Source organism: Cynoglossus semilaevis, chromosome 20 (assembly GCF_000523025.1).
Source record: "Cynoglossus semilaevis isolate Cse_v1.0 chromosome 20, Cse_v1.0, whole genome shotgun sequence".
Classification (NCBI taxonomy): Eukaryota; Metazoa; Chordata; class Actinopteri; order Pleuronectiformes; family Cynoglossidae; genus Cynoglossus; species Cynoglossus semilaevis.
The window spans coordinates 10,237,797-10,264,448 of NC_024326.1; the positions used below are offsets into that span (position 1 = coordinate 10,237,797).

Consider the following 26,652-nt stretch of genomic DNA (forward strand, 5'->3'; position numbering starts at 1 on the left):
ATTTAACAACCACCTCATGAGTTCAGCCAGGGGATGAGAGTGTTTGACCTTATCTATTTTTGAAAGGATGGCGATTTATCAGAGTATTTCCGGCAGCCTCCCGAGCCCCGTCTCACTCTGCTTTACAGCGGTATTAAAGCCTCATCCTCCTCCGGACGCTGCTCCAATCACACTGCAGTCTTTGCCCCTGGCACGGCTGGAAGTAGGCAGTTAGCCCGGTTTCCTGTGCTCCGTGTTTCTCCCCTTTTGTGACAGAGCACAAGGTGGAGGATGAGGACACGAACACCAGGAGACTGTGTGTAAGCCGGTAGGAAGGCGACGAGAATGTCATGCTGCAGATCCTGGTGGCGGGCGCTCTCGGCTGCCATGGTTACCGTGCATGCTGAGAGAGGATAATCAAAGGATTTAAAATGATAATGAACTGTTGTGTCTGCTTGTTCTGAGCAGCAGTGATACTGTAACATGGCCGTAGGACGTGTTTGACCACTAGTGGTGCTGCTGAGCACAATGTTAATAATCAGGCTCAACTCCAATACAGTATGTCATATAAATGAAAATAATAATATATCACACTCATATTATGAATAATAAAAAAGTGTATTTGTTATAAATAATTAACTAATTAGGATTATAATTATGATAACTGCTACTTGTAAAACATCCTTGTGTTAAAATATGAGTAATTACTATAAATTAATAATACTTAAATTATTCATAATTTTAATAATAAAAAGACTTCAGTAGCTATATGCTCTAACCTCCTGTGAGTGCTGCAGCGTTCTTAGGCCTGGCCAAATGCATATGAATTTTCAGAGCCATTGGGCCACAGAATAATAATAATAATAATAATAATAATAAATACTCTTTTTCTCCTTATTTCTGTTATTAATGTTAATATATGAACTAAACACTAACTGTAATAATCTGTGGAGCAGACTGACTCTACAGAACCGTGCAGGTTCACCGTGAAGGCTCCACAGGGTACCTTCAATTTTCAGTGTTCCCAGTGGCGCCAGGGGATGGAATTACAGAACACTGAGAATTCATATCCCCTTTTACCCAGAAGGCAATTATCCCTCGTCCCACTGGCAGAACAATACAATCAATCACTGTAATATAATTTGATCCTTTGGCTGCTGCCTGTTTATGCCAGTAATAAGTTTAATCTTTATCATACGCCTATAGAAGGCATAACAAATAGAGAGAGGCTCTCAAAAAATGATGAAATGTTATTACACAGTATGATTCATAGAGATGGGTAAAAATTCCCTTTTCAATCCAGTTAGTGCCAAGACTTGCATGGTCCCGAAAAGCATTTCTTGCTCTAATCAAGAGGGGCAGGGAGGAGCAGCAAAACAGGGCAGGAAGTTAATGAAGAGCGCCACATGCACTTAACAGTCAATGTCTTCTCATATTATCTCAATGGACTTTAAATTGACCCTCAGCTCATAACTGGATACCTGGAATATCCCAGGTCTAATGTTGATAAATCGCTGTCTGCAAGATAATGTACACGATGGAGGGTTAAGTTTGTGGAATAAGCTGAAATGTCCATGAGGGACGAGTGTTAGTCACTTTCCATCGCTCTCCTCCGGTGAAGACGCGTTGATGGAATGGAGGGTTTTGTCCAACATCCATTTGTGCTTTCAGGTTGAGCTTTTCAGTCGTTATAAAGAAGAGCTGGTTAAGTTAATGAGTTATTATCTTGTTAATGCACTCATTCATAAACACTTACATTTTTTTTACTTATTTTTTTGACTTTTATTTTTGTACAGTCTGCTGCTTTCTCTGTTCCACTCTAGACTCTGGAGTTAATAAAACCAGAGCTATTCATAATTCAAGTCACTTAATTGCAGTACACCCACACAAATTGCCCTAAAACACCTTCATTATTTCATTCATTTGCAAACCAAATTTTGTTGCACTTTTTTTTTTCAACACAACTTTTAAATGGAAACTCATGTAACAACAAATAATTTTGTGCATGAAAATGAAAATAAAAACAATGGAATCAAGAATAATCATGATTTAAATTGTTGCCCAGCAGGTGCTGCTATACAAATAAATAAAATAGATTTCTAGAACATGGCAACAGCATTCATCATAATTTTTAACAGTGAACTCTTAGATGAATTCAAATTAGATTTGAAATAAAGAAATTGTGCCTAAATGCTCGTTACTCTGGTTTTCAAAGAGGCAGCACGCCATCTTTTCCACGGTGTGAAACAGGGCTATTGTTTTGGTGCAGTACTGCCAGCAGAGTCTGAAACATAATTAACTTGTGAAACAAATAAGATGCACAGCTTGTTGTGTGCTAATTACTGAGGATTTATTAAAGAAAATGTGGTAAGGAGAAGAAAAAAAACCCAGGGAACAGTGAATCCTGCTTCCACACAAATATCAAGTGACTGACACTGAGGTTGTCGTTGCAGGGAAAGATTCTGGGGACAAACAAGACTGGATTCTTTCCTTCTGACACAGTCAAGCCCTGCCCATGTGTAAGTGCTCATCTGAGCAGGATTATTGTTTCTCTCAGTAGATGATGACAGGGACAGGGACAGTTGTTCTCTCAGTAGATGATGACAGGGACAGTTTTTTTCCCTGTGATTTTACTACCAATGATCACCGCCCACATGATCGACTCCATTCTATTACAAAATGACCAGAAGTATTTTCCATGCTAGGTTCCAAAACCTGTGGACTACTCTGCCCAACACTGGTAAGACATAAAAATAAATCCTCTTAATTGCTAATAAAGGGCTAACAAAAAATAGATTTCACTGTAATAACCCTGTTAACTATAATGTTGATGACACATGATAGCTGTGGAGGTGCAGAGACTGATCATGGCTGCTTCAGGTTTGCAGGGCCAATGGAGCGATACCAAGCCGAGGTGGAGCTCCTGGACAGGGAAAACCGGACCTTTCTGGTCCGACACAGGAGTAAGGAGTGCACGGAGTACGCCATTAGTATCAAGTAAGTGTCGTGACAGACGGTCTCCTTGTATATGATACTGCAGAAAAACAACACATTGTTCCTCTAAATCAGGTGGAGGAGCCAACTCCTGTCTCAGGGGCCGGACAGTTTTTTCAATACAATACAGTTCTACTGTATTACCGTGGATGTACCTGTGTTCTGTACTACACAGAAAAAAAACAGTCAGCAAAAAAATTGTCTTTTTCTCAAGTATTTTTCTCTCAACAAGAGTTTTTTTGTTGTTGTATAGACCCTGGATAATTTAGAACAATCTGTAAACGTCTGAATCCACAGCAGATTACAGCTGTTCACTAAAGGTCAGAGTCATAATAATGGCAGACACTGGAGCTTGTTGTCTATTGTTTGTTTGTTTGTGTGAGTGTGGGTGTCTCTGTTACCGTTTCTTTTTTCTAAGAACATTATTCAGTCTATAGGTCCCCACCCCCACAGGGAAGAGGAACACAACAGTAGATTGAAAAGGAAAAGAAGGAGAGGCGACCTTAAAGCTGGAGAATCCTGCATCTCTTTCTGGTCTTTGTAGCATTTTTCACAAAGGTGCATTATGGGTAGCTACAAAAACCATAGCACCCGCTTTAAAAAAAAAAACGCTGTTTTGTCCGTTTGATTAACCATAGCACCCACTTTAAAAAAAAAACGCTGTTCTGTCCGTTTGATATCAATATTTACCTCGTTAAACAGGCGGCCGTGATACTAACTGATGTTGAAGTCATTTTGTGAAGTCGACGTGGTTTGGACTTCTGATCCCGTTTGAATTCAGATGCAGGGAATCCCCCCCCCCCTGACCCCCGCGGTCCTGTTGTTGATCAAAGTTGCTGGGCTCAGCAGCAGCGGTCACTAACACTCAGATGGACCTTTGTGGCAGTTCACCTTTGTGTGGAACCGTGAATGCTTGATTTTATGTTGCATGTCTTATTCATTCTCCGCAGGTTCAATGATAAAATCAAACACATTAAGATTCTGAGCAAAGATGGCTGCTTTTACATCGCCGAGAGCCGCCTCTTCAGGACTGTGCTGGTAAGAGCTTTAACTTTGCTGCAGTCAATTTACAGCATCGGTATAAAAGTTTGACACCACACTGCTTCTGTAGCACTCAGGAGACGAAACACAGCATGCAAGTCAACATTAGATTTTCTTTTGTGCACAAATAAAAGAGGACTATATATAGAACCTATTACCAAAAGCCTGTTTCCCACTGTCCCTACATGTAGACAGGGAAACAATGAGTGCTACTGTTGTGGAACGGTGAGGTTCCACAATTAGTTATTTTTATTGGATATAAAGTTTCAATGTAGTACTTCATCTTTCCGGGGCTAATTTTCCTCAGTCCCAGTGTTTTTGCTATTTCCCTTCGTTTTGGTGACTCATTAGTGCTCCCTACTGCATCTTTCTTACCACTTGTCCAAACCATCTTAACCATATCTGTCTTAACTCTTGTACCACGCTCAAATTATTTGTAGTATTTTTGTTTTTGTTATTTTTTTACCACAGAAGCTGCCTTGCTGTAAAAAAAGGACTAAAAAGAGTGTTTTTCTTCCATCACTTACCCTCCTGTTGTGGTTGTGCTGTTCCTCTTCCACAGGACCTCGTGGACTATTACAGACAGCATTCTCTAAAGGAGGGCTTCAGCAGTCTTGATACCACGTTACAGAAACCCTACAGGGAAATGACCAATGGACCTTCGCCCACGGACGTTACCAATGCCAGCGGCGGTGAGTCGTTCTCACAGTCAGAGTCAGATACTTTCTTTCGACAGAGTCATAGCTGTAAGTACTAGGTTCCATCACCTGTGGTGCAGGTCTAGGTCCATGGTAAGTGTTAGTTGGGGAAGATTTTGAGGGGTGTGTCAGAATGGCTGTACTGGAACAAGGAGGAACTTGGTCAATTCTGTGTGTTTTTTTGTGAATTTTGAAGTAAGGTTATTTTCCATTTAGAGGGATAAATAATTAGAAAATAGAATTGTGACGTGAGGTCTGTTAGATGGACAGAGAGACTTAAGAGAGTGGATGACAAAGAAAGGAATCTTGGCACAAAAAAACATCTCCATTAGGGGTCCATGCTGCAGGCGAGCACCAAGAGCCCACTACTCCTAACCTCTCGCTTGGAACACTGCATTAATGACTTGACAATTTTACTGATAGCGCTTAACATTTTACTTGGGCTGTCAGCCAGGAAAAGTGTGAGGCAGTCACCTGCTGACACACACCTGAGGGATACCTGTGGTCCAACCCAAGGACTGTGAACATTTGCACAACAGCTGTGAAAAGTTTGCAAATAAGATCCAATAATAAAGAGAGGAGGAGAGCTGAAGGTAAACTGCCTTAACTAAAAGACAGCTGAAGGTGTAAACAACGACAGGCGCTGTAACAGCGGAGGCAAGCAGACAAACGTTGGAACAAAGTCAAAGTTAGCCCTTTGTGCCTGTTTGGATGTGAAATTCTGCTGCATCCTGGTCCCTGTGCCTCTTTAGGCAGCGTCAGTCTCCCAGCACATCAGGCTTCAAAGCCCTGCATGAGGTGTGCTTATGCATCTCTGCCATTCACCGCAATTCTTTTTTTGTGAGAAAGCCTTGACAGAGCTGCCGCTGCCTCAGTGCATTTTGGGATAGATTATTATTGCCTTAAGTAGTCCACCCCCATAGAAACGATCTGCGGCGGGCACCTAATTTTTTCTGCCAGGTAAACAGCCTCTGCTTAGAGACAGATGTCAGTCTGCAACGATAAAAGAAAAACATTCTCAAAACAAGTTGAAACAAAAAAAGGACACCTTCACTAAACACACACACACACAAGAGGCTGAACAATCGAGAGAAAAAAAAAAGGCTGAAGTAAATTGTTTGGATAAACACCAGGCAGTATTTTTAATTTAGTCTGACCTGCAGTACTTTGTGTATTTCTTGTAACATTGAAACTGCAAAACAGTTGAAGGTATTCTTCACTGCTCTAATGAATGATAGTGTGTGTTTAAGCACTGATGTAACCATGATACGTATGTTGTTCTGCTGTGAATATTGTTCATACAAAGCTCGACCGAGGGATGGAGAAAATATTCAAAAGCCTAACTAATAATTTAGCTTCATAGAGAGGGTGGATTTTAGTCATCGCTGCGTCTTGATGGCGGCTCGTAGGACAAGTCAGCACCTGCTTTCATAACACCAGTGAAGCTGTTGTCATCGACGACATTAATTACACTAAAATCCCTCACAATTCAGTTGACATTTGTGTCAGTCAGCCTGTAAGTCGGAGGCTTACCCGCTGCCCTGCGCTCGCTGAAGCTGCTCTGACCCAAAGTTGAAGCCTCCACAAACGCATGCTGGGAAATGGGATGGAATATTAAGCTTTAGGTGAAACTTTGATGAAACAAGAAACTTTTTTTGGCAGTGTGTGCAAATAGCATTGGTAGTGTGGGTAATTTGTCAGATTGTCGATATTATTATTGGGTGATTTTTCATAACCCTAACAATAATGCGTCATATTAAATAGAATGCTGGTTGTTTCATTATTTTGTAGTCAACCTGAGGCGGTAACCACCAGTCATTATGGTGAAATTCCCAGGCTGCGGGGATGTGTTTCTGAAACTAATGTCACTTCTTTACATCATCACACTGTAGCAACACAAGGTGATTAGCTGTAAACGCAGAGTCCTAGGCTTTAAAAATATTTACTCCCTAAGTATTACAGAATAAATGTGTCTGCTGCCGCTTCCTCTCTGAATTTCTCAATAACGCCTTGTCTCCACTTTGACAGCGTTCCCCCAGTCGCTCTATCCTCTTCCCTCCCCAGCGTTCTTTTCATGTCAAACTTGTGCTTACTTTGCCTATGTTTTACTCTCTCTCCCTCTCTCCCCCTCCGCTCTCTTCCTCTGCTCCCACCACAGCTTCATCCCCCTCCCACTGCTCGCTCCACGGCTCCTCTGTAGTTTCTCCTGTTGGCTGCAGCTTTGTTCCTCCTTCCTCCTCGCCTTTTTGGTCAGGTACAGGTACAGTTTTTCTACTCTATCACTTACTCAATGTCCACATTTGGTGGTTACATTTCTTTTTTTATGTCTCTACATTCATATGACATCTCACTTACACCACACATATGTTTTCACGGGGACAGAAAGACACTTTAACCTTTATAATAAAATAATATTGCCTCTGTACGGCGCATAATTACCCAGCAGTTCAGCTAATTAAAAGGGGACCTGCACTTTTTAACACTCACAATGTGTGATTGAGGCTTATTATCCAAGGTTCATGTTAGAGTCCAAGGTTAGTTGTAGCAGTAACCACGTCATAATTAGCAGTCAGGGATTCTGGCCCAGAGTTCACTTTACTCTGACACGTCTTCTTGTGCAGCATGAAAATCTATTGAAATTCATTTGTTTATGTCTTTCTCAAGCCCTGTGAATGTGATCGGTGCCGTGTTTGTGAGACGGAGGAGGCGAATTATTTTGCACAAATGCCAAACACACATCCGTGTTTACATGTAATATAATCCTGGAGCTGCACTTCAGGGAATTGACTTTTCCAGAAACTGTGAGAAAAAAAAAGCCAAAACAATGCTGAAACTGAGAGATTATAACTGATAACATCAACAGACACTCTATAATTCATGATGTGCTGTGGTTACATTTTCTCTAGCCTGCTTTTACCCAATCACAGATGAGTTCATAATTAATTTTTCATTAAATATCGTCTGAATAATTTTCCTCCTATGAATCAACAATATCAAACACGACGGCTTCATGTTCCTATATGTCAGTCATGATCTGACTGTGGGTTGAACTAAAGTTGACCTGAACTTGGGTGTATTCTGACTTATCTATTACTGTAATACACAGAAAAAAAATGTCATGACTGTAAAGGGTGAAAATACCCTAACAGCTGCTCATAGACCATCCACTGTTGACACTGTGAATCTGCATGTCGTCAATAGAAAATTCGAGCACCTGCTTTTAAAATTGAGCTCCTCAATTTATTGCGTCCTATGACTCTGCTGTTCGTTTTTACATACAGCTCTTCACTGGTCTTTGAATCATTACTGAAATAATCGTGTGTGAATCTGTGAAACCAATTGTGTATCGCCTTTCTCTTTGTCTCAGTGTTTTCCCCCAGAGTGGTAGGCATCGCGGTGGCACTCTACGACTTCTGCTCCAGAGACACACGGCAGCTCTCGCTGCTGCAGGGAGACATTATCAAGATCTACTCCAAGATGTCCGACGGGTGGTGGAAGGGAGAAGTTGGTGGCAGGGTTAGTTTTATTACAGTAGCTTTCTTCTCTACACACTCTTGGATTTAACTTTTATTTTGTGTAATTTGTGGTCTGATCCTTTGCTCTGTCAAATTGAATTTTTCCAACGTATCTGAAATATTTTATAGTCGTTGGATGACTGGACACGTCTCCATTACAGAGAATTCATCAAACGAGAACTTAATTTATTAATAAGATACACCTCTGTGGTTAGAAGTCTGTGAGTGTTGTTCTAATGATCAGTCAAGAGTGAACCATTAATCTGATCCCTAATCTGCATGTTTTCTCAATTAGAACAATTTAGGAATATACAGAGGTAAGAATATATACTTTAATGATTTACTCTTTAGTTTCTGTCTGCTTGGCTGCATTCAGGAACAGTAGGACAACTGCTACTACATTACAAGGGAAACTGGTGCCAATCTACAAAACTCTACAGTATATGTTTGTGTATCTGGTCAAGAAACCCAAGCCTAATAGACCATTTAGTAATGAGGAGTGGGTGAGCGCTAATGCTGTGAGTTATGCTGGGTACATACAGCTGAAGCAAGGTGGAAAAACATTGGAGCTCCTCAGTGGTTGAGAGCAGCAGCCTTTTGTTTGTGAGCTTTATATAAGCTGGGAAAAGAGTTCACGAGTTCAACAAGCTCTCACGGGGAAAGAAACTTATGATGGTTTAGTCGAGGAGCGCTCCCTTTCTCTGCCACTGCTGAATTCGGTAGCTGTAGCTTCTCATTAAACTTGCAAAGATATTGTTTGTGTCCGTTTGACTCCGTATCTTTGGGAACTCAAACTTTCCTGTTCCAGTTACACCTGATTTACACCTTGTTTACAGTGTTAACTCAGTTTGAAGGCTGTGAAACCGGGAGGCAGTGTGAGACTAATTAATGCTGTTGACAGACAAAATAGAACACGCATTCAGAGATGCAGTCACTGCAGTTACTGTACATGTGTGGCGCAGAGCTGCGGTGTTATTCGTGCAGCATTTGTGTCTCCTCAGGTTGGCCTGTTTCCCTCAACCTATGTGGAAGAGGAGGACTGATGGAGTGATGTCTTCACCATCTGGTTCAGAGTTGCTCGATTGCCTCAAATCCCCGTGCCCTGTGAGTCAAGTGGCTTTGATGAAACCTGGAGACCTGGACTTGAGAGAAAGCAGCAGTGGCCTTAGAAGTCCTCTGCTGCCCTTTGTCAGACTCTCACAAAGAGCAAATGTCAAACAGTGGATTTCACCAGTGTCACATCATATTTCGCATCTCTGCAGAGCTGCAGGACTCTGTGGTCCTTTGGGAAGTGACCGTGCTGCACTGTGGAAACCCTCTGATGGCCCCGTCCAACCACCTTGTCTTTGTGTGGATGACTCAATAAGCTGGGAACGAAACCGGCTTTAATTTTCATTATGGTTTGATTCCTAGATCAGCTTCATCCCCCCTAAAGAGCACACGTTGTGCTGACAAGCGCCACCCCTTGGTCTTCAGTAAAACTGGTTTTCTGGAGATGGACTCTTCAAGAAACGTGGTTGCAACGTCGCCAGTCGGAACATTGATGTTTAACCCTTTGTGAATTCTTTTGTTTTATTATTGTGAAGTTTTTGTTATTTAAATCAAGGGTCTCCATACTTTTGTTGTCAGAGACCTACTTTTACAAAATAAAAAATGGCTGAAAGCTACGCCATGTTGTATAACATTTATTTTCATAGCTCAGTTCGAACAAACTAAATAGGCTTTCTTTGCCTAAACATTTACAATGTGACTGTAATCTTTTTACAAACATTCATATTACATTTTATTTTTAATACTTTTAAGAGTAAAGAATTTAAAGAATTTAAATAATTAGTTTTAGTTAGTTTTTTTTTTTTTCCCCAAAACTGACATTTAAAAGGAATTCCATTTCATTTTGTAGACGTGGCAATGAAGCAGATTTCTAGAAAGAAGGAATTCTCAAAAGAATAGAAACATTTTTTTCAATTTATGGTGGATATGTAAAAAAAACAAACAGTTTAAATATTTCAAATTCAATTTTTTATCTCTCTGTAACTGCAACTTTTTCATGTTCGGTCCCAGGCCAAAAAAAAAAAAAAAAAAATCAATTTTTTCTTTATATTTATTGAAGCAAAAGTGTTTGTTATAAACATTTCTTTCCATGTGGAATTTATCTCCACATTACATCAAGACGTACCTGTGGTATGCAGCCAAATACCAGGATGTACTTATAAAAAACAGAGCCTCACAGTATCAGTATTCTTGTAAAGTAAAACACTCCCCCAGGGCTGACCCTGTTGTTTGGCAGCCTCCCTAATGACCAAACCCAGCTCCGCTGTGCCAAGAGCAACCCCCGCCCCCCGACACAGGGAGGCAAAAAAGAACATCTCTCCTAATACTCTTCCCTTCCTTAATCTGCTTGTTCCTTTCTTAGACACAGAGATGAAAGGCGATGACAGAGAAGTTGGGCAGCAGCCAGAGAGGGAGGGAGGGAGACGGTCGAACGAGGTTGCACAGAGTAGTCGAAGTACAGAGAGGAATAGGATGTGAGTGTGTGGGTGAGGAAAACCAAAAAAGGGAGTGAGGAGAGAGGCAGAGGAAGTCATGCATCACCTTCATCTGTCTGAATGATCTCTTTAACCCCTGTTCTTTCCCACTCAGCCTCTGTGGGTCTCTGTACTGGGGTTAAAGAGGGATTTAAAGAAGTGAGAGAGCCTCAGATACACTGAGCTCTCAGTTCCTCCCAAAAGGACTGGACTCTCTGGAAGACTTCATCCCCGGGATTTATATGCAGCTCTTGTCTTGTGACCATCAACCTCCGTAGGAAATCATAAAAGTACAGCTGCAGAGTTTCACTGTCCAGCAATGTTCAACTACTGACGTTAAAGTTAGTGGACTGTGGTGGGGATGGGATTCCTGGTAAACATCACTCCTCCGTCCTCTCTCTCATAAACACCTTTTTTATGTTAAATCTCTGGAACTAGATCAGCAGAATCATACTGTGCCACACAGCTACAGTCAGGTAATCAACACGTCATGTACTGTGTGTAGGTAGATCCCTTTGTTCTGGTCATTTGAAAAGTAGCTATCAACCAGTTCAGAACCTGTGGCGACCTTGACGACCTTGTTCAGACCCAGACTGATTTGACAACAAAGAGCCGACGTCATCTGGCTGTCGTTGCTCAGACTCCGTTAGGACTCGACCACTGCTGCCCAGCAATTAAGATCCCACAGATCAAAGCAGCCTAAATGGACTAATCCTCCGAGAACCTCTGCTCTCTCTCCCCGTCTGACTCCCTCATCCTCTCCCTCCCTCCTTCCCTCACCCTTCTAATTCCTCTTGACTCGTGGCTCCTTGAGCTGGCTGTGCTTTGATGTGTAACAGTGGTGGGTCCCCTACATTTGAAATGGTGAATAAATGTGCATTAATGGCTAACGCTCTCATATCATCGCTGCCAAATTACCCAGGTTGGAGAGCTCGTATTAAAACGCTCCTGAATCTGCAGCCACTCTGGATAATGACCACATGCAGCGCGGAACCTTAGCCTCAAACTGAGGATCACATTAAGAGTAAAATGGTTGACACCTACTTCAGGTCCTATTAGTGTACGTATGTAGAGCTGCATTCAAACCCACGCTGCAGCAAAAAGTGATTCGGCGCGTCATGAGTCGGAACCAGGATGTTCTGCAGACGTCGTCAGTTACTTAGCACCGCAGTCGTTAGCCTGGCAGAAAGCTGAGCATCTGTCCGTGACACCTGACACCTCTCTGTCACTCACCTCTCCTGCCTAGGACTTTGAGATATTTAATATATTAAATATTTATTACAATATATCATATTTAATATATATGATGTATTAAATATGATGTTTATGATATTTAATGGACAAAACAATTGATCAGATTTGTAATAAAAACAACAGTTCCACCCATTTAAACTTCTCTTACCATGTACCCTTTTTTTTACCTTTATTGGAGGATGATTTGCAACTAAGTAAAAAAAAAAGAAAAAAAAATCCATCTGTGGCAGAACGGTCCACTGAGGCCTTGGTTTTTATTGATGACATGATGATTGGAGTCAGAACAAACATTGTTTTGGTTTATTCCTATAATCAATGTCTTTCAGGCAGCATCTATATGTGCGTTGTATTTTATCACCTGAATGTACCTTAACATAATATGTGTTTAATTCCATATTTTTCTCGGTCCTGCAGGGTTTTTGCTGCGTCGGTGTCTGATGGATGCTGGTCTGACAAGTTTACAGTGGAATATATCAACAGTACAAGGACGGCCACAGATGAGAAGTGACTTGTAAGTGATGACTACATTTCCAAAGTTAATGGATGTGGACAGAGTGCAGGAGGAGGTTTTTTTTGTTCCAGAGAGTGGGACAGAGGGCTTTGTGTTATTTTCCAGTGAAGGCTCTTTCAGCTCCCTTTGTTCTCTTTATTGATTCTGCTGTACTCCGGCTCTCTGTGCCAAGCCAGTGAACCACACACCAGCTGTCCTTGCGATGTCAGGGTTGTGAACAGGCGTTTGATAGGGCCGCAGAGGGCACGCCGCCCCCTCTGCTCCATAAGTGCCATTACAGATGTGTTGCTATATGAATTTGAGTCGATGCAGTTTCTACTGCTTTATACAGGTGGCTCCGCAGAACACGGCCAAATACATACTGCAGCTGATCAAAAATAAACCTTGGTACTATTTTATTTTCTGTCAAATATCACGTAGAATTTGTACTTGTGCGAAATGTCTTCAAACCTGGGTGTCGTAGTTGCGTGTGTTTTAATTGTTTAATTGTGGACGTTTGGTGTAAAAGCTCTGCTCCCTTTCTGTTCAGCTGGCTGTGTCGAGTACACAATTAAAAGTACTCATACTTGTATTACCACTCAACCGATTTCTGCTTAGGTTCAAAGAACCAAATGTTGAAGAAAACGTTGTTTAATATTTAAATCAATCAAAGAATCATCTGCTGACCCGTTACCTATCTTTTTGGACTTCGGGAAACATACGGCGCTAAGTCAGAAGGGAGTAACAAAACATGAATTTTATTGCACTAACATGTCAACGTAATTGTCTTTCATAAAGTCACACACTCTGGCTCTAAAACACTGCCATAAAACACCAGCAGTCAACTTAACCAGTCTCTGGTGTCCCACTTTAAATCCTGCCCAGCCCGTTAAGTGAGAGAAACCTTGAACAAAACCCATTCACAGGAAGTAGTTAAAGTGTAATGCTGCATACGTACAGTAGGCTGCTGGGTCTTTATTCCTGCACAGGGATGAATCAATTTGATCAATTTAAACTTTTGCTATTATGTTATTTGGTGCAAATATGATGTTCATTTAATTAAAAAAATATAAAATAAATAATAGATTATTTCTTAAGATACACTTATAAGCAACAAAGGCATTAAATATGGAGAAAAGTAAGATAAATACGGATGAAAAGGATGGTAGTTGAAGCAGCTTTTTAAAGTGAATTTTTATTTATTTTTTGCTGCAGAAAAAAGTTTACTGTTGGCATTTTCTGGTTCTCAGAAAAAAATAAAAAGCTCTTCTTATTTTCATGCTGAAAAATTCATGGAGTTCCTCCAAGTAGTTTGTGTTGACAGGAGCATGTGCTGCAGTATATGTCTATAAAATTTCAATATAAGGAGCTGAGTTAATGACACCTTCACAAATCCTCACATCCCCAGGGCGACGGCTACTGGTGCAAACCTCAGTCGCTCAGTCGTGCATCCAGACTCGACTAGAATAGATCGGACATGAAGGAGAGTTTTTACTAGAACAGAAAAACTACTTTTGCATTATTCTGAACCCAGTGTTCATAACATGATAGAGTGGAGAAGTATTTTAAACAAAAAAATTGTTTGCAAAAGCAGTTCTCAAGAGTGGAGAAGTATTTTAAACAAAAAAAATGTTTGCAAAAGCAGCAACATGCAGTTCATCCTGTCACCACAATGTGGAGATTCTAATACAAAAAACTTCCTACATTTGTTGCTATTGTTTTTTAACTTAAACAATAGTTTAACATAATGTTAAACATGTTTATTGTTGGTAGTTTTAATTTTAAATTTTAAAATCTCTATTGTTGATATATATTTTACATTAAACTTGGTTGTTTTTAAGAGTTAGACTAAAGTCTCCAAAAATAATTCACTGCTGTTTTTCATTGACACTGTCTTTTAATGACAGGCTCTTACAGTAGACTCTAACACAGTTATGAGTTCCATGACAACCTCAGGGGGGGAATTAAACCCTCATATGAAATTGGGCTCAATATGTCACCCGGCGGGACGCAACTTTATTTCTTGTCACGTAACCTCCGTGAATTAAAGCTCATTTTCTGAACGTGTGGCGTCATGTGGTCTCCCACAGCAGGACGCTGGTTTGGTAAGAACTCCATCTCTAAAATGTAGGGATTCAATCTCATCACAGATTTTCAGTGGTCAATATTTGACACTGCAAGGCTGCGTGTTTAGGACCGTTTTATCCGCCTAATGCAGGCAAAGCAGATAAGTAATAATAATAATAAAAGTAAACCCACTCACTGTCCCTACCAAGTCAGTTTGTGGCATTAGAAAAAAAGAGAAAAAAAAGAAATAGGTCTCACTTTGTGTAGTCATGAAAATATCTGTTTTATACAAAATTAAATACAGTTACAGTATGTTACACCTTTTTTTTTCCAGTACATGTGAGCTCAAGCTAACTACAAAGCTTCTGAGAAAGGAAAAGCATAACAGTACTGCGGTGGTACTTTGTTGTCACAGGGCTGGATAATAATACATGTGCAGCATTTGGCAAAAGACAGACATCCTTCAGCAAAGAAAAGTCACCAGAGTCACCATAGCACAGGGAGGGGTCGAGGAAGGGACGGTGGGAGGTACGGGGGGAGGACAGTAAAAGAGAAGAGGTCACGAGTAAGGAGGGAGGCAGCAAGGCAAGGTGTTTAGGATGTCCCTTTCCACGTTTTTCATTTTTATTTATTTTTTCTTTAGCCTGAGATGATACTCAGAAATCAAGGTGGCTACTTTTGTACAACTGAACTCTCAGATTTCGTGTGGGCTCATCTGAGTCTGTAGTTAGCCTTGAATGAAACATCAACCAATGACATGATCACAATAACGCCACCTATTTTCTTCTGTGACAGCAGAAGACAGCAGTGACTTCACTAAGCCTTTTTCTTAAATCCTGTCACTCTGGGTGACAGGTCAGTGCACTTCCTGTTAGAAATGCCTTCACCAACACACACAGATGTGGCTTTTCCATTTACAAAATAGTTTCTTATGCCGAGCTGGAGTTGTTTGTTCACGTGTCCTTTCGCTCCGTGTCCTCTGGTGTCAGAGTCGAGCTCCTAGGGTGTGGTTGAGGGTGTCAGGCCCGTCCAGTCCCTCAACAGAGGGTAAAGGTCAGCAGTAGGAGCACTATGAGGGCCAGACTGAGGTGGCAGCTGACCAGCGGCTGATAGAGAGTGGCCTGTCCAGACAACTGGTCATCGCACTCGCCTGCACCCTGGCAGCGTGCTCTTTCACACAGGACGCCGGTGAAGCCGGGGGAGCAGTGGCACCGCTGATGATGGTGGCATGTGCCACCGTTCTGACAGCGCAGCATAGCATTGTCACACACGCGAGCTGTGGAGACAGAGTAAAAAGGGCGGAGGGTGGGTGGGTGTGCAGAGATGGGGGGGTTAGGTAGACAGGAGGGAGTGATTAATGGAACACTTAGTGATAAGACGACAGAGAACAGCAACAGGCGAGTTCACAGGGCACAAGCTGCCTCCTCTGGTCCTGTCTGCACTCCTCTGTGTCCTCACCGCTCAGCTGACACATTAGGGAGAGCAAAGCCAAGGACTTTTGTGAGCAGAGTGCAGAGATGAAGTGGAGACAAATAACCGGGACGCTTATGAATTCAAGGAAACGGCCCGCGGCCCGTCAATGTCTGTTCGTGACAAAAACAACACAGGCGTTTAACCAAGTCTGTGGGTATTTGCAGCAGCAACGGAAGAACTTAAAAATAAAGAATCCAGGGCTTAACAAAGAGCAGACGAGCCAGTGGCTGATGAAGTGGAGTTAATGATGAGCGAATCAAAGCAGGCTGCAGTATTAACAACCTCTCTGTTTCCTACTGGCACGGCAACAATTAGGGAACAGAGAGTGGAGAAGGAGAAGGAAACAGTGCCTGGATTCACTGTGGAAACCACACGACGACACATTGGTCAGAATAGTTAGGGCAGAGAAACAGTAACATGTGGACTCCTGTTGTGCATCTGCCTCAGTTCTGAAGCAGTCAAGTCAACACATAAACAGCAGCTACTACAGCAGAGACCCTGTACTCCCAAATACCTTTTGTCTTTATAAAAAGTGAATATCCATATTTCTTGAGGAAATTAGAAGATTGAATATCCATATTTCTTGAGGAAATTAGGAGATTTCATCATTCCAGGAAGCCTCTCTCCTCACAGAGGTTAAAATCCAGGAAGTGTCAATATTTGCCCGGAGATTTGAATGTAATTGGATCTTCCCCACTGCATAAATAGTTATCACATCTTTTTTGGATTTACTGTAAGTTAGAGGGCTCACACTGCGGAATAAGATCAGCATAGAATAATTACGGATCAGATAAGAACTCTAAAACACTGGTGAAGTGTGTGTGTGCTTCAGTGCATGTTCGGATCATTGGTTGAAAACTTTCCCTCATCAAGTTTGGTCATTTTTGTGCTGTGGTAGAATTGAGTCCTTCCATTCTTAACCACCTGAGGAGACTGTGGTCGACGGCTTTGTTGTGTTTGACTGTTTCATTCACACTTTGAAAAAGAAATCATTATTGATGGAAGATAAAGAGAACTACAGCAGGCGCTCAGGTCTCGTGGCGGTGGAATAATTGTTGAACACTTACACACAAATAATGAGTCTGGCAACACCCCCTCGTCCACTTCCTGTTGTTTCTTATTTCTTTCGTGGATGATAACTTTGAAATCTGAGAAAACACAAAATTCCTCCACGTTTCGTTGTTCAGATAATCCAGCACTGTTGGTAATTTGTGTCAGCCTTGCCAACTGTCTCGGTGGGCCATAAAAAGGACCTGAACCGCAAGATAATCCTCAAGTGCCGACAGAAGTACCGCTGGTAATTAGTGCAAAACTATTTGTACAGAAAACACTTACCTGGATTACTGCGTTCAGGGGGGGTTGGAACATTACAGTAAATGGACTCTTGTTGACGCCATTTAAAAAAGTCTCTCTGTCTGATCTGCTGCTAATGACAAATGTCCATTTTTATTCTGTATACATACATGATGTGATTGTTGAGTCCAGATGGCGTACACACAGTGTTTTCTCTGACTGTATGTTCTAGGCCGTTTACCTCTGACTGTTGCTCTCTCTCAGACTCGTGCTGGCAGCTAGTGATAACACAGCAATTTGATTTCATGCTGAGCAGCAGCTTGTTCTCCCTGAGACGTATGTGCATCTCACACCTCTGTCATACGTGTGACATTTTACCAGTATAACTGTTGTAACATTGTCTGTCTATGAGCTTTGGTGATGAACACAGCAGCACAGAGGAAACCCACTGTCGGACAGAGAAACGGTTGACTGCAGATTACAGTTATTTACATTAATATATGTATGTTGTTATACGTCTTTTTACATGCTAAAAATGTAGACAACAATACAGAGGTACGTAGCGGAATGTGGCTTTTCAGTATCATTACACCCCTATATATATTTTATATATATGTACAGTATATATAATAATAATAATAATTTGACTAGAAATTAAAATGTTGGCTGATCTTCTAACTCAACAATACTGAACTTTTTCTTTCTGTCTTTTTTAAAGAAAAACTTTATCCGTTGCGTTGAGCTGCCTCAGTAAGGTTCTTTGTTGGTTACACATGGAATATTTTTTTACAAAAACAATGTCAATAAATCTAATTTGGGCCTTGGATAATTCCACATTATAATAACACTAATCTTATATTACACACCTTATTGAGTAAAACTATAAAACTATAGATTGACCAGTGTAGTTGTATAAAACCGGAGCCAGTTTAAAGACACTGGATCGGCTAATTATATGCACCGAGACAGAATAGTGTTGCTACAATTACACCGGATCAATATCTTTTGCCATGATGTCAGGGAAAATTGAAACCTGCGTTCACCCGTGCATCCTGTTATCATATTAACATGAATGCATCATCATTAGTCATAACTCGAACCTTTTAAGTTGAGAGTTGTGCAGAGGCACTTGATACTGGCAGGGATATTACACCGTACGAAGAAAATGCTGGTTAATGCGTTTAACGTTGGACCACACACTAACACAGTCAAGCATGCTGCTCCTCTGGCACATACGTGAAAATAATGCACCTTCTCATAGGCAGCACACACTGTAGAAAAGAGGAGCAATCACCTTCTCCCTATCATTTATTTCCTCAAGGTCCCCACTCCTCACTCATCCACCCACCACCTGGACCTGTGGATTAACAGGAAATAGCTAGAAATCAATCAACACCTTACTCCTCCGTTCCTGTTTCCTATGCTTGGCAGAAAGGACGGTGTAATTAGGAGGGAGGCACGACCAAGGAGGTTAGGAAGCTGTAGACTCTAATCATGGGGCACGAGGTCGGTTCTCCACAGTGTTCCCAGAACAAAAGTTCATCGTGTGAGGATGAGTTACGTGTTTGTGTGTTTGTGCAGGATGAAAGCATCAGGGCATGGGGAAAAACAACCCGCTGCATCACAGTCTGCGGCTAATTGCACCGTGCTCACTTATCCCTCTAACCTCATCGATAATGAACAGTCAGTGATTTACCGTGTTTTTATAAAGATGCTGAACAACTTAAACCCTTTAAGCCTACCTTGGTTACGGTTTGCAACACCGAGAGATGAGGCATTTGCTCGATCTGTGTGAAAACGAGAAAAGAAAATTAAACTGAGTTGTCATGATAATGTGGAAGTCATTAAGGCACAGGGACAGCATGCAGGAGTGCTGCAGCAGCAGCTGGGATGTTGGACAGATCTTCCTTGAAATCACTAAGGTGACAGCCCGAGCTTGGCTGTTGTACAGGAGTGTGTACACGAGGAAAATCTGTGTGGTGAATGGCTGCCAGTGTAATAAAATAAAAATATATTCTATTATCTTTTCTATATCTTTTTATCTACAGTTGAGGACATCAGTATTTCCCGAGTGCTTTTTGGAGAGAGCGCAAATATTTTTAACACATACTTAAGGAATAATACAGATGAAAATATCAGTCCCGCTGTACAACGTTGGCTGGATAACATTTGGAGCAGTTATTTTATTCTTTGATTCTTCTTTGGCCAACACAGAAAATTCAAAATTTTTATAACAACAGTTCAGAAATTCCATTCTGCGCCCCGACAGTAGCACAAAAAAACAAGGTTGAGACGTTAACTCGAGCGACGTGTTGGAGACCCCCCGTCTGAGCCTGACCTTCTTTACATATACCTACAATATATTGATGAGTCTGGGGTCCTGTGGCGTGAATGTGAATGCCCAGATGAATGGTGAAAATGTAAAACGATGTAAAACAGTTTTTTGAACAGTGTTCATTATGAGTCAACAAGAACTTTGTACTTACGCACTGGTCCGTGATTGCTGGGGATACCTGTGGAAAAATCAAATATAACAATAGTGTTTCGTTAGAATGTGCAGAATCTGGACTGGTGTGTTATTTAACATCAAAAGCAGTGAAACAGTCTTGTGTTTTTGTTCGTCTGGACCTAAAAACTGTTATTATATTGGTTTGTTTTTTCCTCAGTTTTGACTGATTACAGGCAGAATGGTCTTTTCAGACAACATGATCTCCATACTTCTGATGATAATAACAGGTCTGCTGCTGACTAAATGTCAGAAGAATCAAACCTCTGTGCACATGGACTGTGGTATGAATTGCATTTCCACATTTTGGACCAATTTTCTGGTTCTTTCTATCGGTAGTTTTAACATGAGTTTGTCTGCGACAAAACCACACTGGCCATAGAGACCCAGAGTTTTATTTTTGGCTGTAATTTATTAGCTGTTATCCATATATCTGCTCTGAAAAGGATTTAAATATGTAATGGACCTTCCCCCTCTGTTCCTACCTGTGGAATAAATGACCTCGGTGATTAAAGAGGCAGACTTGGTGACAGATGAAGCCTATTAAACTATAATTACATTTTGCATGTTCAGCATATTTGTCTTGGCGCGAGGGCCGTCTGCTTAATATCTTCATGGGAAATATGAGCGTCAGGTAATAGATAAAGGCATGTTTTAGGCCCGGGCTTCACTTATGAGAGAAACAGGAATAATTTGAGACAAAAGAGTTTTCGTCCGACACCTGGGGGACCAATATTTCTACGTCCTTTTTTTATGTGCAACATTATTGCATTTTATGCCACTGTCAAACAAGTGCTAATATTGTTTTTGATATGGCTAGACTCTGCTTTCATCAGTTTGGTGCAGATGCGGCCGACTGTGAGATTTTTTAATAACGGCCTGTCAATCTGACGCCGGGTGCTGCACTTAAAGGAGGCTCATAACAAAGAAGAGGCACGGGGGTAAATCCAGCAATATCTCCTTAGAGTTCACAGTCGCTCCGAAAGCAGAGGCCCGCACGTAATAAAATGTGTGTCCTGTGTGAAAAGGGCAGACGCGTACTGTTCTGTGCATCTAAAACAGACTGTCATCCAGCCCATAGTACAGCCAACATCAGTCATTTTAGACTTTATACAAATTATCAGCCTTCTGCTTGTTTTTTCAACTTTGTCTATAACATATATTGTTTTTTTATCTACTTATAAACTTTATTTCATGTATTTGATGCTTATATTTGTTTCTAATTATTTAATTTTATTATAAAGCACCAATGAACCAAGCCAAATTCCTTCTTTTCTATATACATTGACAGCAGCGAGATCATAAACTTCGTTCTTATACAAATAGTTCTCTAATTCACACTAACAACGCTAAGAAAATTTAAAAAAAAAGCTTGTCCATCGGACAAACCAACCTATGCACCACCGGTGGATCAATAGCAATATCACATCTGTGAACAGATCCAATCAAACCACCACGTCTGAGAGTTGGAGTCAGACAAACACCGCGACTTGTGGTGAAAACCTGCTTAAAAATCCAGAACATATACCCTGAGACTATCTGTCTGCAAGACTGAGTCCTGTATGAATGGGAGACCAGAGGGCTAGATCTCCCACCATCTGGCCCTGCCGGCCTGTCTGTCCACCAGCACTCCCCCAAGTGGCTGTATTAGATTTATTGAGGCAATGAGCCTCCTGCCTGAGGCACGGGATTTGATATATGTGACTCAAATCCTGTCCAAGATTATTACAGAGATAATGCAAAAAGGCACCTTCTGCCTCAGAGCCGGCCGAAGATACCGACGACTAAAATACATTCACATAATTGGTTACAATATTCAACCTTGATTTTACTTTTCAAAATAAAAGCACCTTTTGAAATCCCAAAACACAGGCCAACCATAGACATGCTCTAATATTTAAATGGACAAATGTAAACTGAACCAAATGACTCACGTATATATACTCACATATATTGGCGGTTCCTTTAGGTATAGGCAGGTAGGAGCCGACGCTCCAGGCTCTTCCGTGGTAGTGCCGTTTACAGCGGCTGCAGTCGGGCCCTGTGGTGTTGTGTTCACATTCACAGCCTAACTTTCCCTTGTCAAAAACGCAGCTGTTGGCGTGCAGGTTGCATTTGCACCTGAGACAAAGAGAAATGAAACAGTTCAATGACTAAATTATGAAAAAGCTAAGAAACACAGGATAAATAATAACCTAAAAAATCAGCATGGTTCAGATTGGCTTCATTTTAACTGTGTTAAAATGTACTCCTCTATGTTGGACAGACGTTGTATTGACTGTGCCTCAAACCCACCACCCTGTTGATCACGGGGAGTAAACATGCTGCTGCTCCCGACCATGTTGAAAACAAACAGATTGTTTTCTGTTTGAAACCCACTGGTGTGGACTTAACAAACTGAAGGAGCAGAGATTACATTTACAGAAAAACAAGATTCTCTCCACTACGCCGGCGTGAGTCGTGTTTACTTGGGCTAGCGTTCAATCAGAGCCAGAACAGGCCGTGTTTGTTGTCACATGAGATATTGCAGTGTCATATTCCACTTGTATTCCAAATATAATTCTTCTGTATTTGATACGGCTCCTGAGAGGGTAAGAGGTTACGATCGGTGACCTCTGTGTCTTGAGTCGTTGCTGTGGGGTTTTGATATGGGCGAAGACGGAGCCTGGGAGAGGACCGGACATCGTAGCCCTCCCCCGGGGACTGAACCGGCTCTTTGTTTCACATCATGGCCTGTGTTTGTTTTTACCAAATGCTTTCAAGTGGAGATGTATATAGTCTGAGGCAGAGACGACGGGTATCTGTTGCACACAATAACCATTGAACTTGAGACAGGGAGTGACAGCAGCCTTCAAGATGACTTGAAGTGATGAGATGAGAAAAATGATATTAGCATTTGAGCTCGCAAGGAAATAAATCACAGGAACATTTTCTGGATTTAAAAAAAAAATCTATATCATGCTCATATCGATGGTTCCTCACATTTGCTTTTTAAAAATTCATGCTCATATCGATGGTTCCTCACATCTGCTTTTTAAAAATGGACAGGATGAAAAGACAATATATGATTGACATTATTGTAAGGTTCAAGTCACGTAAATATACTGTACTTGCAACGATAGTAACAGCAGAAATCAGACCAACATTTCCATAAATCTGAATATAGATCAACATCACAATAACCCAGTGTTCTGTTCTGTTCTGTTCTGTGCCTCTCACCACACATCCCCCCACAGTCCTTAAGTCTTTAATCAATTAAAGTCCTTGCTCCATAAAATGAATGACTGGCTGCAGCTCTTCTGCCTCGCAGACAGCAGCAGCAGCAGCAGCAGCAGCTCCCTCAAGTCAAGAGCGATGAGATTTGACCTTCCACTTAATTAAAAACCAGCAAAATCTGGATCACTGGGCCCAAATGGTGTGGGTGGCACGCTGATATAGCGGAGTACGTGGACCCTGGGGATCGAGGGGATGTGATGCTTTTGCCGCCGGCATTGTCATATTGAAATCAGAGTCCCTGTGTCCCTGGTTTGAGTCACAAGAGAGAAGATCTCCGCTGCAAGTCCAGCCTTTGAAGCTGGCACCGTTACAAAGACAGATTTCATGAAGTTTTAATGACCTTTTGTACTGTATTTAGCCCAACGCAAATGGCCATCATCCATTATCTAATCAAGTGACGGACGCTGAGGAAACACGTGAAGTGCCCTGTGAACCGATGATCTTGTTTTATTTTTTGTTTTCTGACTTACTGTCTTTGGTTTTCTCTGGTTAACGAATCATTCTACAGGTCAAATACAAGAATATAAAGTACTTTAAATGTCAGTTCAACGACATACATTAAGGTAAAGACCTTAAACCTACAAAAGGGGTCTTGACCTTTCCACAGAAAGCAGCCCCCCCTTCCCACAGTAACTGTATAAAGATGTGCAGTACTTCTGCTGCATCTTATATCTCTTTGACTAGAGCAACACTCATATAATATAATTAGGGCTAAAAGGCAGCTTTATTCAGTACTAATGACTCTCTCAGATATGAATCACCTCCGTTTGTCTCCAACTCTGCCAATTACTGTATCTGTCTGGCGTGTGTGCGACGGTGAGACACCGACGACCGGTCTGCTCTTGTTTGGACTGGTTTGCTGTGTGGCCCGTGAAGGTGTTGGTAATCTTCGAGAAGACGGCAGCAGTGCCCTGTGCCTTCTCTCCTGACTGCTGCCTCACCTCAACATCTCAACGTGGCTTGGCACTGTGCTGACAGACTCACTGTGTCTCACACAGACTCTCTTCCCGGTGACAGCTTGTTGCGTCTCTGACTCGAGACAAGAAAGGTGCCTGGAACTTGTTAAAATAAGAAGCTCAAAGTAGAAGATAGGGAAGTGACAGGGTGGAGGAACTTTCATTCACTAATTTTTAAGTTGAACCTCACAATAAAGTCAGGAGGAAATAACTTTAAAATAGTCAAATTAAGAGTTGATAACTTTTCATTATTTTTACTTATAGAAAGTTAAGGCTATGATGTCATTTATGAGGTCAGACATCGAGGTCAGACTGGTCAGGACGTGGCCAGACTATATCAATTGTGGATGTTCATGTTGCAGCATAGAGTTGAGGACTTTGTACTTGGTGACATCACTGCCTTATATTAGTGCATGGCCTCCCAGTTACTGTCTGGACTGTTGGTCACTGTGATGAAATGGTTGAGTAGTCAAAACAAAGCATGCATTTTAGAAAGGCTGTGATTGGCTGCTGGGTTACGTGTAATTTTTTTTTCAAACTAATTTCTACTTTTGGACGTCACTCAAATCTCTCCTCATATTTACCTACGTGTTTCAGTTGTTATTGGTTGAATTTCTTTTAAATGAAAGGTTGTTGCACACAGGCCTTCTCTTCACAGACCAACAATTTGGTTGTGAATGTGTTTTTGTATCGTCTTACATCTTAAAAAAATTAAAATAGTGCAGGAGGAATATTCAAGCAAAATATAGTTTCACATTTTATTGTTGGTAAATTCTTTTTTTTATTATACCTTTAAAACTTCACCTCCTTCAGGGAAAGGCTTCCCGGTTAGTAAAAGTTTTACGAGTGTGCCCGTTCAACCAGTAAGAATTGAAATTAACACTGAATATTTTCTGAAATGTCAGTTATAAACGACCTGAGTCTTTGAGCTTTCACCACTGTGGTTATTAAGATTTTCTACGGTGACGGGCCTTTTCCTTCTCATTGAAGACCAAACCAGCGGCTCTCCTTCAGCCTTCTGTCTTACCTTTAGTTTCACAGAAGTTGGTTACGGTCAGTAATGTGCCTCCATGCCGTATAAATACATACTGAAATTTCTGAAACTTTACTCGGCGAGCTCACACATCTGAAGCAGTGACGGCTTTGACAGATTTGGAGAGATCAAGGTTGTTGAGGGAGACTTTGGCCTCGCTCGCATTTCAGACGAGTTCCAGTTTCTGAGCTCAACAAACCGTAGAGAGCTGTGCAGAAAGAAGAAAGGATGTTGGATTTCTTTACGTGAAAATGGGGATGTCATCTAAGAGGCAGCAGTAACACAATGAAATCATCCAGTTTTTCTGGATTTTTATTTGCGTAAACGCTAAAACTGAAACAACCAAAGTTTAATTTTATAAACACATGTAAAACTAAATTTGTTTCTTATTACGTCTCTTTTGAGTTCCTTTTTAATGTAAATCTTTTTTCACAGGCCAACAACAACAAAAAAATATTACAAATCCTGACTGCATCGCCCCTATATACTGGCGGGTCAACTCTAGTACACATGATCAATGATATAAATATAATTACAGTGTGGGCCAGATGTATGCAGGACATAAAGCCTAAAGACTTAAATGGTTTTGCAGATACTTAGTTATAGTTAGACTATTGCCTTTTTTTATGCTTTCCTAATAAGACGAGCTGCACAGTTAAAACTACATAAAAGGTCATCTAAGGTCAACCTGACGCCCCTCCACAAAACTGTCAAGAATGAGTTTCTGATTCTTGACATTTGTTTTAAAGAGCGAGGCCTGAAGTGTGTGCACCTGCCTGAAACTTTTTAGCACAGTACTGTATATTTTTGAAATTGTTATTTCAGCAGAGATGATGCAAATCCAGCTCATTTGCAGAGACAGAGAGTGATCCTGTACGTTGACTTCTCTCTTATTTTTAGACATGGCATTGAACTTTTCCAGTAGGAGAGGGCAGAGGCGCCGGGTCACCTCATTACACCGGGCTGTGTCACCATGAAACGCAGGCGTCCGATTAGGCTTGTTTATGTCGCGCTGTGCTGCGGCCAATTTTGCCGTTCTCCTGGGTGTAATGTAATACATCCTAGGCAAATAATGCGCACACCTCCCCCTCCTGATGTAGGCCGCTGCACCCACCAGACCTCCCTAAATCGTAGGAGAAATATCAAGACTGGATCACAGGCTAATTCCCTCTGCTCCAATTTTCCACCGAGGGGAAATGAAATTCCAATTTTTGTGTTGGATGACACGGGCTGGTGTTATAGTTGTGCACTGTGATGTCGACATATGGTATGGTAATGTTTAGTCAAGACCCCCCCCTACACCTCAACACATTCATGGCCATGCACACACCCATCATTCCTCTGCAGCCTTCAGGTTGGGGGACTATTTTATTCAAATAATCGAAGTCCCTGAGACAGGGAAGATCCGTGAAGAAACAAGGGGTGGGAGGACGTATTAATATGGAAATCATTGGCAAGCTGCACATTCCGCAGTGTGTGTGTGTGTGTGTGTGTGTGCTGCCATGCAAAGTCATGCAAACACACCTATTGCAGGGACACACCCATCACCATA

General features: G+C 41.4%; 2 protein-coding genes across 12 annotated transcripts in view; one reads left to right on the forward strand and one right to left on the reverse strand.

Annotated features, from left to right (window-relative positions):
* vav3b (vav 3 guanine nucleotide exchange factor b) overlaps positions 1-26,652 on the forward strand; it is a 100,579-nt gene that overhangs the window by 19,627 nt on the left and 54,300 nt on the right. For 3 of the 9 annotated variants that reach the window (XM_025052502.1, XM_025052500.1, XM_025052503.1), the window contains exons 21-28: positions 2,433-2,498; positions 2,685-2,719; positions 2,824-2,976; positions 3,924-4,011; positions 4,577-4,706; positions 6,871-6,966; positions 8,080-8,228; positions 9,229-9,894. In XM_025052502.1, the coding sequence (XP_024908270.1) occupies positions 2,433-2,498; positions 2,685-2,719; positions 2,824-2,976; positions 3,924-4,011; positions 4,577-4,706; positions 6,871-6,966; positions 8,080-8,228; positions 9,229-9,270 (759 nt within the window). In that variant the 3' untranslated portion in view covers positions 9,271-9,894. Of the gene's footprint in view, positions 1-2,432; positions 2,499-2,684; positions 2,720-2,823; positions 2,977-3,923; positions 4,012-4,576; positions 4,707-6,870; positions 6,967-8,079; positions 8,229-9,228; positions 9,895-12,420; positions 12,853-26,652 lie in introns of those variants that run through there. The other 6 variants (XR_003048704.1, XR_003048705.1, XM_025052504.1 and 3 more) reach the window with 5 other exon arrangements.
* Positions 15,403-26,652, reverse strand: part of LOC103396494 (netrin-G1-like) — a 32,443-nt gene continuing 21,193 nt past the window's right edge. For 2 of the 3 annotated variants that reach the window (XM_017042060.2, XM_008334596.3), the window contains exons 4-7: positions 21,784-21,956; positions 19,816-19,842; positions 19,072-19,116; positions 15,403-15,839 (exon numbers count right to left, since the gene is read on the reverse strand). In XM_017042060.2, coding sequence (XP_016897549.1) covers positions 15,601-15,839; positions 19,072-19,116; positions 19,816-19,842; positions 21,784-21,956 — 484 coding nt within the window. In that variant the 3' untranslated portion in view covers positions 15,403-15,600. The remainder of the gene's footprint in view (positions 15,840-19,071; positions 19,117-19,815; positions 19,843-21,783; positions 21,957-26,652) is intronic. The other variant, XM_017042061.2, reaches the window with a different exon arrangement.